Source organism: Crocuta crocuta, unplaced genomic scaffold, assembly GCF_008692635.1.
Source record: "Crocuta crocuta isolate KB4526 unplaced genomic scaffold, BGI_CrCroc_1.0 scaffold130, whole genome shotgun sequence".
In the NCBI taxonomy this organism is placed as follows: domain Eukaryota; kingdom Metazoa; phylum Chordata; class Mammalia; order Carnivora; family Hyaenidae; genus Crocuta; species Crocuta crocuta.
In genome coordinates this window covers 8,328,298-8,349,942 of record NW_027527920.1, presented here as the reverse complement: position 1 = coordinate 8,349,942, position 21,645 = coordinate 8,328,298, and the positions used below count along the sequence as shown (strand labels likewise).

At 35.2% G+C, this 21,645-nt stretch overlaps 1 protein-coding gene across 1 annotated transcript in view; it reads right to left on the bottom strand.

The window, feature by feature from the left end:
• Nucleotides 1-21,645, bottom strand: part of DENND4A (DENN domain containing 4A) — a 131,249-nt gene that overhangs the window by 66,752 nt on the left and 42,852 nt on the right. The window contains exons 4-9 of the mRNA XM_077746935.1: nucleotides 17,207-17,456; nucleotides 7,408-7,477; nucleotides 6,693-6,862; nucleotides 5,397-5,638; nucleotides 3,105-3,171; nucleotides 1,672-1,730 (exon numbers count right to left, since the gene is read on the bottom strand). Of these exons, the coding sequence (XP_077603061.1) occupies nucleotides 1,672-1,730; nucleotides 3,105-3,171; nucleotides 5,397-5,638; nucleotides 6,693-6,862; nucleotides 7,408-7,477; nucleotides 17,207-17,456 (858 nt within the window). The remainder of the gene's footprint in view (nucleotides 1-1,671; nucleotides 1,731-3,104; nucleotides 3,172-5,396; nucleotides 5,639-6,692; nucleotides 6,863-7,407; nucleotides 7,478-17,206; nucleotides 17,457-21,645) is intronic.

The following is a 21,645-nucleotide window of genomic DNA, read 5'->3' as shown; positions in this document are numbered from 1 at the left end:
TAACGATAAGAGTAATACGAAATTGAGAGCTACAAAGTGATGTATACATACAAAGCAAATTAATAACCCAAACTGAGACATTCTGTGTAGTAACAAAATACTGGACTGACTAATTCAGTAAGCCGATCAGTTGTTGTCTATATAATGCTAAATAATTGGCTTCACCAAATTAACTTATTTTTATTTTGTATTAAAAATTTTTTAATGTTTATTTATTTTTGAGAGAGAGAGAAAGAGAAGTAAGTGGGGGAGGGGCAGAGAGAGAGAGAGGGAGGGAACCACAGACTCTGAGGCAGGCTGCAGGCTCTAAGCTGTCAGCACAGAGCCCAACATGGGGCTTGAACAGACAAATCGTGAGATCATGAGCTGGGCTGAAGTAGGACACTTAACGTACTGAGCCACCCAGGCCCACCCTTAACTTTTTAAAAAATAAAGCAAAATTAATAACAGCTCTCTTGGAGAAAGGAAAACATGTCCACAAAAAACTTGTGCATGTTCATAGCAGCATTATTCACTGTAGGCAAAAAGTAGAAACAACTTAAATGTCTATCAACTAATGAATGAATAAATAAAATGTCATCTATCCATATAATGGAATATTTGTTGGAAACAGAAAGGGAATAAAGTATGATGATACAACATGGATGAACTTTGGAAACATTATAATAAGTGAAAGAAGCCACACACCAAAGGCTACATGTTATATGATTTCATTTATATGAAATATTCAGAATACACAAATCTGTAGCAACAGAAAGTTGATTAATGGCCCCCTTGGGCTGGGGAGGTGTGTTGGCGTGTGTGTGCGTATGCATATTTGTGTGAGTAGAAATGGCAGAAATTCTCTTTAGAGTGATGTAAATGATGATTATGGTGATCTCCATATATCTCTATTCCCAGAGTGAATATAACCATTGAACTGTGCAATTGAACTGGGTGAATTATACAGTGTGTGAATTTTATCAATAAAGCTGTTACCAAAAAAAAAAAAAAAGGCCTCTTGGGTATTAGGATCTTTTTATACATAGTCGCAGTCAGTATTTCTAGTTTATTTTCTGCTCAAACAAAGGTTAAGAAAACACTGGTTGCTCTGGACTGAGATATAGTGATGAAATAATCTGCAATTCTTACAAAATTAATGTCAAAGATGGCAGCTGGTCTCCCTCAGGTATGTGCTACAAAATAACTTAATTATATTGTAATGATTTCTCGGCTAGAAAATTACACTGCTAATTAAATTTCAAGGACTGATACTTCAGAAAAAATAGATTTCATAATTTCTCTGAACTTTTAAGTGATGAAATACATTATTTATTCCATGGTTGTATTTGTGAGTACCTTTGATTTGGGGATTAAATTGAAAATTAATTACATTTGAACCTTCTTCAGTAGGTATTTAAACCTAAAAACCATTGTTTTCATAATGTATATACATATATACCTATTTACACAATAATAAGTACTTGATAATAAATGGATACACAAAATACCAAACTATTGTAAAGGTTTTTCTTTTTTCTTTAAATAAAAGGAATTTAGATAACAAACAGTTAAATGAGAAGTATTTCCATCAACATTTGAAATTTTTCCTAGGAAAGAGAAAATACGTGAAAGTCACTTTAGCACACATGAGATTTAGAGAAACATAAATAGAAACAAAGTTTTACTTGCCTTAGTGGAAGAGGTGAAGAAACAGGTTGACTGAGAATCAGATTATCATGTGGTGATAACTGGAAGATTTACAATAAAGTGTTTAAAATATAAAGATGAGCCTTAACACACCACTTTCTCGTAAAAAAAAAAAAAACAACTCTTTGGCTAATGATGACATCCATCAAGTTTCAACATAACCATTAACCAGTATAGAAACTGTTTACATCACTTATTAAGATCCTGAAAAGTATGTCCTAACCACTGACCTAACTACTAATTTCCCCTACTCTGAATTCTCTTTTCATCCTGTTCCTCAATGATCCCCTAATGTCATTTTAACAACATTTTATTGAAAGACTAAATTATTCATTTAATACCACAAAATCAGGGTTAGTAAACCTATGGCCTCCAGGGCAAATCCACAGGTCATCTGTTTTTATAAAGTATTATTGGAACACTTAGCCATGCTCATTCGTTTAGGAATTATCTATAGCTGCTTTTGTGTAGTAAGAGCTGAGTAGTTTTGACAGAGGCAGAGTAGCCTATAAAGACTAAAATATATACTGTTTGCTCCTCAATAGAAAAAAATTACCAACGTGTGTGTGTGTGTGTGTGTGTGTGTGTGTGTGTGTGTTCTGGCACTAAATATCAAGAAGACAGGGATGATATGTGGATATACAGACTGATTATAAAGATTATAAAAATAATACTTTTCCTAGACATTTTACCTGTATCAATATAATAATGTCATTATTTTTACTTACATCTTCAAATTTATGCAAATTTCCCCAAATTTGTAAATACCTATTTGCCAAATGCTTCTCATTTTGAATGATACACCATTTTTTTTAAGGACTGTGATAAATATAGTAAGGCACATATAGAGATAACACATAAAAATATTTTCTTTATATAAATCACTTTGTAAATAGTGATTAAATAGGCAGATATCTTACAAATCAAAAACACAAACAAAAAATAAATGTAAACAAAAGAGAAAAGATACAGTCAATTGGGAAAAGAGATAGGGGAAAAAAATGTGTTCATTTTGAACTTCCCCATCACAAAGATATGAACACATACCCTGCATAATATATGAAAACACACCACTTTCTCTTATATCTATTCTAATATATACACCTTCGGAAATAAATGCGAAAGGCATAGACAAACTTTAAATTACCTATAACAAACTGAGGGAAAGAAATCCCTTTGTGTGTGTTCAAAATGTCTACTGTTGTTTACTTTAAGTCTTCAATCTTTTACCTAAGGGGAAACATTAGATGCCTCTCTGGAAGACAATTAATAAAACAATAAGAACCCAAAGTCCCACATGAACTATTATCTGGTTTGCATTTGATCTTTTCCTCCATTTAAAATGTTATTCTTAGGGTACATTTTGACAGAGCCAATAATTGTTTAATAGGGCACTTTTATCAAGAAAATCTTACCTGAACTAAAATCCGTGGTCTCTGAGGAGATGGAAAAGGAACTTTATGCATAAAATGAGAAATATGCCTTAAAAACAAACAGACAAAACCCAATTGATTCCAAAGTGAACACATACTATAAAGGTCAACATATCACCACAAGTCCAAGTTGAGTCAAATGCTCTGTGTACTTATAATTTCGAAATCCCTGCTACTACAAAAAACAAGTGAACAAACACCAAAAATCATTCCTCCCATTAAAGTTGCTTCTACCTAACTCCAATGGCTTTTCATATGAATAGTTCCTCAGGTTCAACAAAGTTTGTGTTACCAATATCTCAAAAGCCATTTTAACTTTTACTTCTTCCTCAGTGGATAATATGTAACATACTATGTGGACAGTGATCAAATAACTTAATTATTGTTTTGTTGTTCTCACAGAATAACATTTTTCCTTGAAAGAACAATTAATAAATTAATGTTATCCAATGTTAGGTATTCCTCAAATTTTTTCTATATAAAAATGAATACGGTGAGCCTATTGCTTCAAGAAAAATAACTTACAGGGGCTCCTGGCTAGCTTAGACAGTGAAGCGTATGACTCTTAATTTTGGAGTTGTGAGTTCAAGACCCACACTGGGTACAGAGATTGATTAAAAATGAAATCTTTAAAAAGAAAAAAAAGAAAAGAAAAAGAACTCAAAGTATTATTGCCAATAATTCAATAAATAAATTTTAAGTTAAAATCAGAATTTGCCACCATGTACTTGACAACTTCTCAATACTCAAAAAATTTTTCTTATGAAATAGGTGGTGCTATTAACAAATGAAATTTATCTATGTTAAATGCCATGAACTGGTATTTTCCAAATGATCAACATATGATGCTACAAAACCATGCATGTGTAAAAGTTCCACTTAGAGTGAAAAAAATCAATAGACTGTAATGTAACAGAGAAAGTCTATTACTAAAGCTTTAGACTATACACTGAGAATAACCTATAACAAATTTCACTTGTCAGGTTTTGGGCAGTGTCAAAGCAGAAATTCCACACAATTTTCTGAAAAGGCTATTTGAATGCTCTCCCTTTTCCTACTTACATACCTGTGTGAGGCCAGGTTTTTTCATATACTTTCACCCAAACAACATATTGCAACAGACTGAATGCAGAAGCATGTATGAGAACCTAGCTGTGTTCAATTAAGCCAGACATTAGAGATTTGCAAAAATGTAAAACAACATGACTCTTCTCATTAATTTTTTTGAAAAGACTTATTTTTCAAAAAAAATACTTGTTAACATGTGATGATTTTAAAATATTAAATATTTTCTCCATTTTAATTTCTATTGTAATAAATATTGGCAGATATAAGACATAAAGAAAAGTTCTTCAGGGGTCCTCATTTTTTAAGAGTATAAAAGGCCCTGAGACCAAAATATTTGCTAACTGCTAGAGTAAAATACTGAGATGGGAGTACAAAAATATAAGAAGAAATTAGAGTAATATTGTACACTGAATGCTCTTACAGTAATTCTATCACTTCCCAATAGTCACTGAACCACAGTCAGAGAATTTTGCTTAAGAATACAAAAGAGTTGGGGCACTGATTGGCTCAGTTGGTTAAGCATCTGACTTCAGCTCAGGTCAGGATCTCACAGTTCAGGAGAGGTTGCATAGGGCTCTCTGCTGTCAGGGCAGAGCCAGCTTCAGATCATCTGTCTCCCTCTTTCTGTCCCTCTCCTGCTCTTTCTCTCTCTCTCCCTCTCAAAAATAAATAAACATTAAAAAAATACAAAAGAGTTTAAGTGAAAGATGGTATAAAATAATATTCAAATAGGCATGAAGATATTTAGATCTCATTTGCAACAAATCTTATTGCATAAAACATTATTCACTTTTAGTGATTGAAGGCAAATCACTGAATTTTTAAAAAGAATAAAGAATGCATTTATTTAATTTTTTCTTTAAATTTATGATGTCTAAAAGTAGTAGGGAATATTTTTAAAAAGTTCATAACAAACCCAAATTATTTGAAAAATAATTACAAAACCAGCAAAAAAAAAAAGCTAATTAGGATCTCCAAACTTCATAAGAACATCAAAAAACAAAACACTCATTTCATTTTGTTAGAGATATATTTAAAATAAATGGCTGTAAAAGTATACTAGAGAAATATTACCTAACTGAAATAGCCAAATTACTTTTTTCAAGTAACTCTTGAGAAATCTAGTTTCTATATAAAATTTACTGAATTACCAGTTCAAATATAAAAGATCTGCTAAATTTTGAACCAAGAAGGATTCTAACTTACTTCTCAATTGGAAGGACATGAGGTCCAGAGATAGAATAACGATACAGAAAAGTGAGAAACTTCCTGAATGCATCAAAAAAAGGCCAGTGAGAAAGAAGACAGATGCATTTATTGGTGTGAATTGTTTTGGAACTATCAGATTTCCCATCTGCTGATGATGCTAAACCCAAAAGAAGTCTCTGTTTTTCTGTGAGATTTTCCTCAAAGTATGGTTCATAAAACTGAATAGCAGCACCATAGACCTGGAAAACAAGTAATATATTTAATAAATACACCTTATATCATCTATTCAAATCACATCATTAAATATTTAATAGACGAGGCATTATGAGCTAGGCAATTAAAAGCCTTTTAGATGCCTATGAGCCAGAGACGGTGCCAGATACCAGGAACACAAATATCTCTTTTGGTTTTTTGGAGTATGTTAAAAAATAAAAATAAAAAAATGAAAAACACTACATAGTGCTACTCCCACATCTCATTATTGAAAAAAAAGATTTTTCAATTAAATCAAGTTTGTTTTCTGAAGAGTAAAGCAAATGAATCAATATTCTCTACAACAAAATGACTGAAAATAATTATTTAGTAGACAGTGGAAGAGAATTTTAGACAAGGAAATACATATTCCAACTTCAGGCAATTCACTAAATTTCTCTGGACCTCAATTTCCCAATCTATAAAATGAGGGTGTTAGACTACATGATTTCCAAGGTCCCTTCCAACTATCATTGTCTATGATTCCAAAGAGCTTTGCATATTTAATAATGTCTTTTGTAATACTCTCAAAGCTTCTGGTTGACAGAAAATGAAGCAATGAAGGATCATCATTTGATGATGAAAAAAAATCTTTTACCATATTCACAAAAAAGCATTGGGGTATATGGGACAGAATGAAATTTCTCTTTTCCTTTTATCTCTGGATATAGTTATTTTAATCAACTGGAAGAGGTAAGTGTAACAGATTCAATTCAACCAGGTTTTATTTTTCTACTCTTCCTTACATTACGTAAAACTTAAGACTTGAAAATGTACAAGAGGGACACTTGCGTGGCTCAGTCGCTTAAGTGTACAACTCTTGGTTTTGGCTCAAGTCATTATCTCTCAGTTTCGTGAGTCTGACCCCTGTATCAGGCTCTGTGCTGGCAGTGTGACATCTGCTTGGGATTCATTCTCTCTCTTTCTCTCTCTGCCCCTCTCACTCATGCCCCACTCTCCAACTCTCTCAAAATAAATAAACTAAAAAAAAAAAAGAAAACGTACAAGACATTTGTTGATAGTTGTTAAAACACACAGTACCTTTTCAGCTGAGGCTCCAGTTAACACAAATGTAGAAAAAACAGGGAGAGGGTATTTGCTATTTGGTGGCCAACATTCAATAGTTGCACCCATTGGTAAACAGAAGAGGGGAACAGATTCTGGGAGTGAGAAAGACTCGTAATCTTCTTGAGGATATCTACAAATTAGACCTATAAAAACAATAATAAATATTAGGTTGTCACCTCTTGAATTTAGGTGCTCAAAATTTGAATGATGCTAAAATGTTTCATAACTATTTAACATTACATTACACATATGTTCATCAAATAGCTCTGAAAGCATCAATAGGATATATCCAATATTTTAATCCTCAAACATTATAACTATTCATAATAACTAATATTTATCAACCTTCACCCATGAAGGCTAAGTAAGACAAACAAGAAAAGATTATCCTAAAGAAACATACACAAATACAAACACAATTCTAAAACTTTAGTTTGTAGTCACACTACTTTGAAGCACATGAATATAGTTTTTTGAAATTTTCAACACGGTTACCCCGGCTCCTTTTAAAATCAATCTTCCATTAAGTATCCAATAAATTTAAGGATGAGACAAAACAGGAAAAAAAAGACATAGGTTGTGGTGCTGGTTCTGACACTAACACATTATAAGATTTCTTTATCCTTAAATTTTGCTAGCTTTCATAATACATATATATATTAAGTATTCCATGAAAAATTATACTTACCAGCTTTGTAAGATATAGTGTTAGTCTTTGCCACTGATTTTTTATAACATAAGTACACTGCTGATCCCCACTGAATAAAAAAAGGAAATATTATTTAACTTTAAAGGTAGTAACTTAATAAAATAGACTCTTTGATATCTCCAAATACATATTATCTAAGATGTAGTAACAGATTTCTGTTCGTTATTTTGTCATCATTTTTTGCCCACTTTTCTTTCAGAAGTAATATTTCATGTTTTTTCCCCATTGTAACAGCAATAACATGAGGAAAACTTGACCATTTAAATAACTAAGCCATAACAATTTAGATTTTATTCCAACTCCAAACTTGGGGAAGAAATGATTAAGAAATATCTACCCATCGGTATCCCTTCCTTTAGATTCCACAGCCTCTTTCTACAGCTCTTTATACCAAAACTTAAGAGTTATAATTTGCTATATCTGTTTCCTTGTTTCCTATCCTCTCCTGAATCCATTCCCAGTCAGATTTTAATCACACCATTCCTTAAAAGAACACTTTAACAACTTTAATGATGCCAAATCTAACAGTTGATTCATTGACTTCATCTTCTCCAACCTCTCAGCAGGTCTGGACACCACTAATAACTCCTGAAACATGTTCTCGCCTTTTGAAGCATCACATTCTCCTGGTGCCATTCTCTGGCCACTCCTCAGATCACATTAAATGTGATCTCTTCTTTCCTTTTCTTTCTGTGTATGATCTCATACATTTAGTTCCATCGTTGTATAGAACAGCTACTCCCAAAGGAATCTCAAATTTCTAGTCCTAGCTGCAATAGAGATGGGGAAGACTGTGGATAAAGCAGACTGGCTGGAAGTGGGTGAAGAAAAGGAGTTCAGTTTTAGACATGATAAGTTTGAAACATCTATTAGACATCCAAGTGAAGAGTCAAATGGAGCTAAAGCAAGAGGTCTGAAATGGAGATTTGACTTGGGAGATTTGCTACTTGACATTAGATGGTGACAGACACTGTCACAGATGGTGTGCACCCAGACACTCCCTCAACTCCTCTGGGCTCAACTCCAAACATCACTTCATTAGAGAGTCCTTCCTTCATCGTCTTCTATAACAATCTTCCCTCTACCTGCCCAGTCTTCCCTATCATCCCACTTTGCTTTCTTCTTCCTCTATAGCACTTACTACCACATGGCATATTATATATTGTCTTACTTATCAGTGCGAAGCCCAAAACAGGGCTCGATCCTATGACCCTTGGATTAGGATCTGAGTTGAAATCAAGAGTTGGATGCTAAACCGAATGAGCCACCCAGGCACCCCAAGATTTTATTTTTATTTTTTTAAGGTTTATTTATTTTTGAGATAGAGACAGAGCATGAGTGGGGGAGGGGTAGAGAGAGAGGAAGACACAGAATCTGAAACAGGCTCTGAGTTGTCAGCACACAGCTGCATGTGGGGCTGGAACCCAAAAACCATGAGATCATGACCTGAGACAAAGTCAGATGCTTAACCGACTGAGCCACCCAGGCGCCCCCCCCAAGATTTTATTTTTAAATAATCTCTAAACCTAACTTGGGGCTCAAACTCACCACCCTTAGATCAAAAGTCACATGCTGTACTGACTGAGCCAGCTAGGCACTCTATAACTTAAACATTTAAAGCATTTAACAATGGTTCCTCCTACTTTCTTTTTTTTTTTTGCTGGATCTTATGTGTGTGAAAAACTTCAGAAAATCCTCTTTTAGTTTTGATATCTGCGGTTCTTTTCCTCCAGAGTCCCATAACTTTTACTGTTATCTCTAAGTCCTTGTTTTTGATTTTAGAATATTCTTGTTTTCTGCCATATTCAAATGATCATATAGTTCCTTTCTTCTCAACAAAGGTTATCATTGAGGGTTTTTGTTAACTTGAAAAACAGGCTTATGTTTTTATAATAATACTAATATTCACTTGACTTTTACACATCCATTCTTTTGATACAAAAATACTAAAACATTTATAAATACAAATGCCAACATGGCAATGAGGATAATTTAATGTCCTGAGCAATTTAACATACTGGTCTGCTGGAGACACATGAAAAATGTTTAAGAAAGCAAGAAAAAAATTTAGATGAAAAGTCAACATACTGCATTACTGTTCATAATAGATTTCCCCCCTCAAAATGGAAACAATAGAAGTGTCTACCAGTAGGGGAATGATTAAAATAAACTGAGGTTCATTTATTAATGAACTACTATCCAGTAGTTTAGATGAACTTTGCTAATTTTCAAAAACATAGTAATGAGTTTTAAAAAAAGCAAGTCACAGAAGAATATACTCAGTATATCACCATTTATGTGAAATTATAAAGTACACAAAATAATAATATATACTTATAGGTATGTAGTAAAAGTTTTTAAATAAATGTCAATGAAATGCACTAGCTTCAGGCTAATCGTTAACTCCAGAGGACAGAAAAGGATGGAAGATGAGGCTTTGGCTAAACCTGTAAAATTTTTTTTAACAAATTAAAACATTTGAAGCCAATATGTTAAATTGTTACCATCTGTTAAATCTACGGGATGAGCACAGGGGTGTTTGTTATAGAAGTCTCTTTTTACAATTCTTTTTTAAATGTTTATTTATTTTTGAAAGAAAGAGAGCACAGAGCACGTCAGAGTGGAGGGTGTGTGTGTGGTGGACAGAGAATCCCAAGCACGCTCTGTGCTAACAGCAGCAAGCCTGACTTGGGGTTCTAACTCATAAACCCTAAGATCGTGATTGAGCTGAAGTCAGACACTAAACCTACTGACCCACCCAAGTGCCCTATTATAGTAGTCTCTTAATAATTAGAAATATGTCTAAAAGCTGGGGCACCTGGGTGGCTCAGTCAGTTGGGGTGACCGACTCTTGATTTCAGCTCAGGTCATGATCTTGGCTTAAGGCATCATCTCACTATTCGTGAGATTGAGCCCTGCTTCAGGCTCTGCGCTAAGGGTACAGAACTTGCTTGGGATTCTCACTCTCCCTCTGCCCCTCTCCTCTGCTTGTACTTGCTCTCTACATAAAAAAATAAAGATAATAAAATAAAATAAAAGTTTAACTTATAAATTAAGTACCCATTTGTGGTACACACTTTCAGATGTTTTGTTGGTTTTGTTTTTTTTTTTTTAGGAATTAGGTACATGAGTTAATTACTTGCTTAGTTAATAACTCTACTTTTCTAAATAATCCTGATAAATATGAACATTCTTTTTTTTTAATGTTTATTCATTTTTGAGAGACAAAGTGAACAGGGGAGGGGTAGAGAGAGAGGAAGACAGAGGATCTGAAGCAGGCTCTGTGCTGACAGCAGGGAGCCTGATGTGGGGCTTGAATTCATGAACCATGAGATCATGACCTGAGCTATAGTCAGACGCTCAACTGACTGAGCCACCCAGGTGCCCCTCAAATATGAACATTCTTAAATGGCTGTAAAATAAGTCATTTGGATACAGAATTAAAAAAAATACTCTCAATGAGTCAAAAACTGAGGAGATGGTCCCAAATTTGCCAAAAATTAGCTGTGTGAATCAAAGCATCCAGAAGAGTATTTTGAACTACATGAGCACTTTAAGTTCTCTCCTGGCTCTAAAACATGCTTCTATTCTAAATCAGTCAAAGTACAAATTATTTAAGGCTTATACTCCAAAGCCTTAAAACAAATAATTCTTGAAAAGTCTTCCATAAGCTTAATGGGAAGGTGGGGATGATTCTTTTTGAGGCCAAAGCTAGACACCTGGTACAAACTATCATGTAGGAATTTGAGGAAAGATTCACCATACATCTCATGTCCATTACATTGGTCTTTTGTTTGTTTTCCTAATTTAGAAACCTAGTAGATAACTTTCATTCAAGCTACCTAACCTTCAAAAATAAGAGTCAGCTACATAACTATTTCTGAGTATTATCAACACATCAATAATTTAATCCCAACCACTTCCTGATTCTTTATATATACATTAGACAGATATGAACATAAGTCTTCTATATTGCGTGTCTATTTTAAATTTTCTGAAAGAGTTAGAAGTCACTGTACATCTGCTCCAAAGAACAAAATTTGCTTATACTACCTTATAGTCAATGGAAACAAAGATTGTTAATAAATATAAAACACAATCCACTGGTTAAAAAAAGATATCAACTGCTAAGATCAGGCAAGTTTCCCTATATTCAGGACTGATATATGTATGGATAAAAAAATAAGCATTTAAGGGGTTTTATTCCTATAGTATCTTTTTTTTTTTTTAATATTTATTTATTTTTGGGAGAGCGCAAGCCGGGGAGGGGCAGAAATGGAGACAGAGGATCCAAAGCGGGCTCTGCACTGACAGGCTGACAGCAGAGAGCCCGACGCAGGGCTCGTACTCAGGAACTGCGAGATCATGACCTGAGCTGAAGTCGGACTTCAACCGACTGAGCCACCCAGGTGCCCCATAGTATTTCTTAAAAGAATTTAGGAGGAGCTTAAACACTGGATAAAAGTAAAATTTAAAAAGCTCTTCCTTGGGGAGCCTTGGTGGCTCAGTCGGTTAAGTGTCCAACTCCTAATTTCAGCTCAGATTACGATTTTGGCTCAGGTCATGATCTCACAATTCCTGAGATCTAGCCCTGTGTCAGGCTCTGCACTGAGGGTGTAGAGCCTGCTTGGGATTCTCTTGCTCTCTGTGCCCCTCCCCTGCTCACACTCTGTCTCTGTCTCTCTCAAAATAAATACTTTAAAAATTAAATTAAAAAAAGCCCTTCCTTGCTGAATGTCAATTATATCTCAATACAATTTAAAAAATGAAAAGAAAATCTTTCCCCAGACATTAAATACACATAAAAGGGACTGATGAAGCAGAGTTAACCAAACTTATAGCTAATATTTAGCAATTTCCGTGTACCAAGCAGTATCCTGTTAGTTAAAAATATTAATTCATTTTAATCTTCACAAAAATGAAGTACAACTTTATCCTTATTTCATGAATGAGGAAACTGAGGTACAAAGAATTAAGGAACCTATCTAATCACATATCTGGATTTCAAATCCAATAGTTAATATGGAGTCCACTTCTGTTCACACTATGTTATATTCCTCTTGCTTTTTTTTAGTAGAGAATAAATGCTTCCTGACAGCATTGGGACCAATGCTTCAGATTAAGGAAATATAGAAACTCCTATCTCTGGGTTCAGTTTCAATGCAGTAAGTCTACTTGGAACACCTTGATGAACTAATAAAACCTAGAAATGGTTCTGATGACATTATCAATTTACTTTGTATCAAAAACTAACACATCCACAAAATAAATGGAAAATTTGCCAATGGGAAAATGGCAAGTTATCTGTGAGCCTGCATAATCTTGGTAAAATTCCAAACGAAATCTGAAATGATATTAAGCAGGACATCATATCATAAAAGCTTGAAAACCCTTCTTGTGGGGTGCCCAGGTGGCTCAGTCGATTGAGCATCAGACTTTGGCTCAGGTCATGATCTCACGGTTCGTGGGTTCAAGCCCTGTGCTGGGCTCCAGGCTGACAACATGGAACCTGCCTGGGATTCTCTCTCTGCCCCTCCCCTGCTCGTGCTTTCTTTCTCTCTCACACAATAAATAAATAAGCTTTAAAAATTAAAAAAATAAAAATAAAACCCTTCTTGTCATCACTATCAATACCACATAAGGCTTGTGAAACTGTTTGCTACCATCATCTTTTTTTCCCATCAAAATCTCTCCAACTATCACGTCATCACCAAATCAAAATAATATGCAAGGATGGCACAAAAGAATAGAGCATTTTGTATATGAATGGCTGTTGACAAAAAAAAAAAAATGAGCATTTAATTGGGGGTAACACTGCTGCAGTTATTCTTTTTCGATACACTTTAGATCATGTCAATATCTATATTCTGAATCACCTATTTAAAGATTTGAAAAAAATACTAACACTACTTAAAGTTGCAGGTTTTTCTTTTTTTTTAATTTTTAAATGTTTGTTTATTTTTGAGAAAGAAAGCACAAGCAGTGGAGGGGCAGAGAGAGAGGGAGACAGAGAATCTGAAGCAGGCTCCAGGCTCTGATCTGTCAGCACAGAGCCCAACGTGGGGCTCGAACTCACAGTCAGCGAGATCATGGCCAAAGTTGGATGTTTAGCCAACTGAGCCACCCAGGCGCCCCAGATGCAGGTTTTTCTTTTAAGAAAATTTGGATTAAAAGATACAGATAAGTTAATACACATATAGTGCTTTCATATGTCCCATGTGTACTAGGACACAGTTGTAAATTCATTTAATCATCACAGTAACTTAGATGCTATTATAATCCTCATTTTACTATCGTGAAATTGATGCGTAGAGAGACAAAGTTACTTGCCCAAAGTCGCAGAGCCAGTAAGTGTCAGAATTAGGATTCATAGCCAGACACACTGGCTCCAGAGTCCGTGCTGTGATCCACTTGACTCTAACCACCAATCTATTTTACTATCTTACTGACGGAGTTAAAAATATTTTTCAGGGTCTCAAAATCTGCATTGTATCCAGCCACATTATCAATATACTCCAGTTCTTCCTCTTCTAGCTTTATCTAAACCTTCAGTATTTCTCATGTTGCTAGCTTAACAGAAAACAAAAAATAATTTAAAAAATCAATTTCCCATAATAACTTAATAAATGTGTATAAAATCTTAAAATTCTGGAGCACCTGACTGGCCCAGTCAGTCATGTGTCTGACTCTTGATTTCGGCTCAGATCATGATCTCACTGTTCATGAGATTGAGCTCCACAATGGGCTCTGTGCTGACAATGAGGAGACTGGTTGGGATTTTTTTCTCTCTCTCCCTCCCTTTCTCTTTCTCTCTCTCTCTCTGCCCCTCCCTGGCTCACATGCTCTGTCTCTCACTCAAAATAAATAAATAAACATTTAAAAAAGTATCTTAAATCTTAGCAAAGTATTCATTTACATAGTTATAACAGGACAATGTACATATCTGTTTTGGGATAACTAAGAAATTAAGTTTGAAAATTTGTGATTAAAAATCCAAGTATTTACAAAGTTATATTTAAAAAATCCAACACTTTCACATTTTGTTGGTAGGAATATATAAACTGGTTAAACTTTTCTGGATAAAAATCTTAAAAGTAAAGCTTTGATCTACAAATTTCAGGACATATCATAAGGAAATAACTTAGCAATGCTGTATAGTGTATAGGAGTTTGATTTAGAGTTCTGTAGTTTGGGTCCAAATCTTGGTTCACCTGCTTATTGAAGGTATGACCTTGAGCAAACAACCTTTTTAACTCTCAAATTTTCTTCTCTGTAAAATGTGGGAGGGAACCAGTACTCTGGGTGGTTGTGAGAATTAACTGAATTAATGGATGTGAAATACTCACAATGAATTGTGACAAAATCCATTTAATGCAGTAATATTCTGCCATTCAATGCTGTTCTATATTAAAAGATGCTCAACCTCCACAAAATGAAAGAAATGCAAATTAAAATTAGAATGATTTCTTGCTTTATTAGTCAATACTTAAAAAAGAGATTGGTAACAACCATTTTTCTTTAAAGTAGGCTCCATGCCCAACATGGGGCTTGAACTCATGACCCTGAGACCAAGAGTCACATGTTCCACCAACTGAGCCAGTCAGGCACCCCAAGGGAAAGGGCATTCTTTTTCTTTGATGTTTATTTTTGTGAGAGAAAGAGACAAAGTGAGAGTGGGGGAGGGGCAGAGAAAGGGAGACAGAATCTGAAGCAGGCTCCAGGCTCTGAGCTGTCAGCAAGAGTCCAATGTGGGGCTCGAATCCACGAACCATGAGATCATGACCTAAGCTGAAGTCAGAAGCTTAACTAAGTCACCCAGGTGCTCTGGGAAAAGGGCATTCTTAATGAACATATAAACTGCCAGAGCCCTTTCAGAGCAGTGTGTCAACACTTTTCAAAACATGCAGCATACCCAGGGACCCATCAGTTCCACTTAAAACTATTTATTCTTCCAGAGACACTCCAATAAATATGCACACAAAGAAAAAGATACAGGATTGATCAAAGCAGCATCATTAATAATGGGAAGAACTGGAAACAACTTGTAATCATCATTCTTTATTTTTATTTTCTAGAATATTATATAATTATTACAAGAATTAAATAGAGAGTTCTATTAACTCATATAGGTGGATAGTAGAAAAAAAGCTTCTACCAGAATACATAGGAATTTCCAATTTTTGAAAAATAAAGGATAAATTCATTCACATGATGTATATTCCACACATGTCTGAAAGGACAAAAGGTCTGAAAGGACACAAGCCAAATTGTTAACTGGTAATCCTGGAAAGGGATTACAGAAGATGAAAGTAAGAACAAGAACTTTCACTTCATAAGCCTACAATTTGCTCCCCCTCTCAATGTTTTGGAGGGTGGCACACGTTTCTTTTTAAAATTTAAAACAGCAATAAAAGAACAAAGATCTATAATTGATCACGCATAGCCTTAAGGCTACTGAAAGGACTTTGACCAAGAATGAGATGTGAAGCCATTAAGGGTTGCAAGCAGAGGAGTGAATATGATGCAACTTATGTTTTACAAGTACCACTCTTGCCGCTACATGATAAATAGGTTGTAGGAAGCAGAAGTGGAAGCCTGTAGCAGTTAGATCAGGGATCTGGCACACTATGGCCTGCATTTGACCCAAGGCCTATTTTTGTACACCTAAGACATGTTTTTACATTTTTAAAGGATTGTTAAAAAAAAAACAAAAAAAGAATGTGACAGAGACTATATGACCCAAAACATTTATTATTTAGCCCTTTATATGAAAATTTGCCTATCTCCTATATTAGAACACTCTTGTAACCATCCTGTTAAAAGGGGATTATGGCCTGGACCAGAGATGTGGCAATGGAGAGGGTGAGCAGTGGTCAAATTCAAGATATGTTCTGAAATTAGAGTCGACAGAATTTACAGAAGATGCAACGGAAAGTAGAAGAGAAAAGTTAAGGATTGCTCCAAGGTTTTTAGTCTGAGTAAATAGAAGAGTAGAATTTTCACTGCATTATATATAGATTAGGGTAACGGGAAGGAGTTTGCGAAGGCAGAAGGGGAACGATGGGTAAGGCAGGAGGAAAAAAACTAGAGAGTTCTCAGGAAGAGAATCTATCTTGTCTTCCTGTCACTGTTTCCAGAAGGAAGAAGTGATCAGCTATGTCAAAACCTACTGAAAAATTACAAATAGAAACCAGTGAATTGAATAGCAAGAGCAATCTTGGTAGAATGGTAGAAACAAAAGCCTAACTTAAAGAGAGTCACAGTGAGGAAGGGGACAGAAGATAGTCACCTCTTTGAGATGTTTTACTGTAAAGGAGAACAATGAAATGAGGCAATAGACAGAGACAAACATAGGAGTCAAGAAGTTTTGTAAAGATGTGCAATATTGCAATAGGCTTTGAATGCTGGAGGAAATAGTCCAAGAGAGAAAGACTGATGATTCCTAAAAAGTAGGAAAACTGCTGAAGCCATGTCCTCAAATACCTAACTAAGTATGTGGGATCTAGTGCACAAGTGAAGGGGTTAACCTTGGCTTATGTATTACTTTTCCAGTAGGGGAAAAATACTCTTTTAATTGGGAAAAAAAAAGAAAAGCAAATAGCTCTTTGCACAGCTCCTTTTGAAAGTACAACTTAAGCATTTCCCCCAAAAATAAAATACCCAATATCTTTAAAAACATATTTTTTAATTCAGTTATTATGTTCTGCTGTCTTTTAAATATTTTAAATTACGTTATTTTCATCAGTGGCTAATTTTACCAGACAAAAGAGTCACTTACCATACTGTTATTGAGATTCTTGTCGACTTTGCAAAATGTGTGTGGTGGGCTTTCTCCTTTACTGGGTATGATAATACATATGTCTGTGACAGCCAACGTATTCTGAGTCATGTTTTCAGAGGCTCTTCGGTAAGTGATATAAATTTTTTGTGATGAGGTACTGCCACTGATGTTTCCAGGGCGTCCATAAGGAGTACTCTGAATAATTTCACACCCTTGTTTCAATCTTTCTTTCCAGTCATATAAAACCCTAAAAACAAAAATACATAAATAACCACACAAATGCAAAACATCTTCAAATAGGATATGCAATATTTTCAGGTATCATAAACTGATCCTTAAACGTAGAAGATATTCCAATCTTACTGTAAGTCTGAATAGCACTGTCCCATGTAAAACTAAAGGATAATGGTTTCCCCACCCAAAATTAAAATAATGTAAGGAAAAGTCAGATTACCTCTTATGTTTGTTGGCATAAACCACAGAAAAGCAAGGATTAACTGTAGACGCACCTGCTTTAGCACTCCATTTAACAGATTTGTTTATTTTTGTCTCTAAAACATCTTTTTTAGAAAAAGCAATTTGGTTTTTGGCCAAAGTTATAATTTTACAAAAGGCTCCTTGCCAAACTATATAGAACCTGCTTACACACTTTTACTTCCAATTCTTCCCTCAGGTTTAAGAGACAGTTTTAGATTTTCAAAGGAGAAAATAACGTCAAATCCATCTTTAATCAAAAGGATGGGTAAAAGACTTCTTCTTTTTCTTTATTATAGTAAAATGGTAGGCTTTTATTAAAGGGCAGTCCATGCATCTGTTCCTTAAATCTTCTAAAAAGTACTTGGGGATACAAGGAAAACGTCATACTAGAGTAACATCAGTCTATTCCCTCAGAGAATTCACTGATTTGTATTTTGATGCATAAGTCCTTGGCATTGGCCAATGAAAATTTAAAGCTCTACTATACTAAGCGTGTTTCTGCATTTGCTATAAAAATTGTTATAACAGGCAATATCCTCAACATCAGTATTTCCTTTTATAAAATCCCATAATTCAAATAAAATAAAGTGCCAAAAACTGGTCAAATTATTTTAATGTAATATCATTTTTATTTTCCTTTTATATCATGACTGTCAGCAAAGTTAAAGAAATTTTTCTCTCATTTTATTTTGAAAATGTAGAGTTAGATTTGATGCTTAATTATAGCAACTATGTTTATCCTAATATTAGCTTAAATGCTATTCCCCCCCTCTCCCTTTTGATCTTGCTTTTCTGTTTTGTTTTCTTTAATCCTTAAAAAAAAAAAAAGCACCGTAACAGAAAGAAGTTAGACACACCTCAATTTAAATTTCTACGACTGGTTATTAACTGTATTCTCCTGGGAGGATATTTAACCTCTCTGAGCCTTGTACTAATCAGGTATAACATTTAAAAATCTAACTCACAAGGGGGCGCCTAGGAGGCTCACTGGGTTAAGCATCTGATTTCAGCTCAGGTCATGATCTCACTGCTTGTGGGGTCAAGCCCTGCATGGGGCTCTGTGCTGACAGCTCAGAGCCTGGAGCCTGCTTTGGATTCTGTGTCTCCTTCTCTTTCTGCCCCTCCCCTACTCACACACTCTCTTGCTCTCTCTCAAAAATAAATAAACATTAAAAAAAAATTAAACTCACAGTATCTTGAGAGAACTGGGGGAAAAAAATGCTCAACTGAAAATAATAAAACCAAATACAACATCCACCACCACCACCAAACCACCATCACCTCACATTTTTTAAAGATATAGAATATATATTTGATAGCTATTTTCTTTAATCAGGTACTGTGCTGTTAAATATATTACTTGTATTACTGCTTTTGATTTCTATATTGTTAGGAACTTTTCTTGTCTAACTAAACTAAGCTTTTCAAAGGCTCTTAAAAATGATGCCCAATCCTCCCCAGTGACAACAAGTGAGGATAGTTTTAAGAGTGGTTAATTTGGGGCATCTGGGTGGCTCAGTTGGTTAAGCGTTTGACTCTTGGTTTCAGCTCAGGTCATGATCTCACAGTTCATGAGCTGGAGCCCTGAATTAGGCTCTGCACTGGGTATGGAGCCTGATAGGGATTCTCTCTCCTTTTCTCTCTGCCTCTCCCCTTCTCAAAATAAATTTAAAAAAAAAAAAAAAAGGATGATTAATTTACATTCCAGTTTAAGTCCTTTCCTATTGGAGAATCCTTTATGTGCTTGGAAAATTCCTCATCTCTAAACTAGGAAACTTCAACACCTTAATGAGAATCTGCAACATTCCCTTCATTTTATACACAAGCTAGAACTGCGATGGTGACCAGTGATCACAGGAACAAATTACCTAATCTTTTTTTTATAGTTTATTATCAAGTTGGTTTCCATTTAACACCCAGTGCTCATCCCCACAAGTGCCCTCCTTTATGCCCATCACCCTCTTTTCTCTCCCCCCCACCCCCACCCATCCTCAGTTTGTTCTCAGCATTCAAGAGTCTCTCATGGTTTGCCTCCCTCCCTCTCCCCCACTATTTTCCCCCCTTCTTCTCCCCCATGGTCCTCCGTTAAGTTCCTCCTAATCCTCCTATAAGTGCAATCCTTCTCTGCCTGACTTATTTCGCTCAGCATAACACCCTCAAGGTCCATCCATGTTGCTACACATGGCCAGAATTCATTCTTTCTCGTTGCCATGTAGTATTTCGTTGTATAGATAAACCACATCTTCTTGATCCATTCGTCCGATGATGGACACTTAGGCTCTTTCCATGTTTTGCCTATTATTGAGAGTGCTGCTATGAACACTGGGGTACATGTGCTCCTATNTTTTTTGCTGGGTCTCTGTCTGGCTTGGGAATCACAGTGATGCTGGCTTCATAAAATGAGTCCGGAAGTTTTCCTTTGATTTCTATTTTTTGGAATAGCTTGAGAAGAATGGGTATTAATTCTGTTTTAAATGTCTGGTAGAACTCCCCAGGGAAGTCATCTAGCCCAGGGCTCTTTATCTGTTGGGAGATTTTTGATAACTGATTCAATTTCCTCACTAGTTATGGGTCTGTTCAAGTTTTTTAATCTCTTCCCGTGTGAATTTTGGTAGTGTGTGTGTGTTTAGGAATTTGTCCATTTCTTCTAAGGTGTCCAATTTGTTGGCATATAATTTTTCATAGTATTCCCTGATAATTGCTTGTATTTCTGAGGGGTTGGTTGTAATAAGTCCATTTTCATTCATGATTTTGTCCATTTGAGTGCTCTCTCTCTTCTTTTTGAGAAGCCTGGCTAGAGGTTTGTCAATTTTGTTTATTTTTTCAAAAAACCAACTCTTGGTTTCATTGATCTGTGCAACTGTTTCTTTGGTTTCTATAGTGTTTGTTTCTGCTCTGATTTTTACTATTTCTCTTCCCCTGCTGGGTTTTGGGGTGCTCTTGTTGCTCTCCCTCTAGTTCCTTTAGGTGCGCTGTTAGATTTTGCACTTGCGCTTTTTCTAATTTCTTGAAATTGGCCTGGAGTGCAATGTACTTTCCTTTTAGGACTGCCTTCACCACGTCCCATAGAGTTTGGATCATTGCATTTTCATTTTCGTTTGCTTCCATATATTTTTAAATTTCTTCTATAATTGCCTGATTGGCCCATTCATTCTTCAGTAGGGTGTTCTTTAACCTCCATGTTTTTGGAGGTTTTCCAGACTTCTTCCTGTGATTGATTTTGAGTTTCATAGCATTGTGATCTGAAAGTGTGTATGGTATGATGTCAACTCTTTTATATTTATTGAGGGCTGCTTTATTTCCCAGCATGTGATCTATCTCGGAGAATGTGCCATGTGCACTTGAGAAGGAAGTGAATTCCATGGCCTCAGAATGTAGAGTTCTAAATATATGTCAGATCCATCTGGTCCAATGTGTCATTCAAGTCCAGTGTGTCTAGTGATTTTCTGTCTAGTTGATCTATCCATTGCTGTAAGTGGAGTATTAAAGTTCCCTGCTATTAGCACATTCTTATCGATAAGAGTGTTTCTGTTTGTGATTAGTTGTTTTATATATTTAGGTGCTTCCATATTTGGTGCATATACAATTGTAATTGTTGGCTCTTCCGGATGGATATACCCTGTAATTATTATATAATGCTCTTTTTCATCCCTTGTTACTATCTTTAATTTAAAGTCCAGTTTGTCTCATGTAAGTATAGCTACTCCAGCTTTCTTTTGACTTCCAGTAGCATGATAGATATTTCTCCATCCCCTTACTTTCAATCTGAAGGTGTCCTCCAGTCTAAAATGAGTTTCCTGTAGACAGCAAATAGATGGATTTTGTTTTTTTTTTTTTAATCCATTCTGCTACCCTATGTCTTATGATTGGGGCATTTAGTCCATTTACATTCAGTTTTATTACTGAAAAATATGGGTTTAGTATCATCGTGTCCTTTGTGGAATTTATGCTTGTGGCAG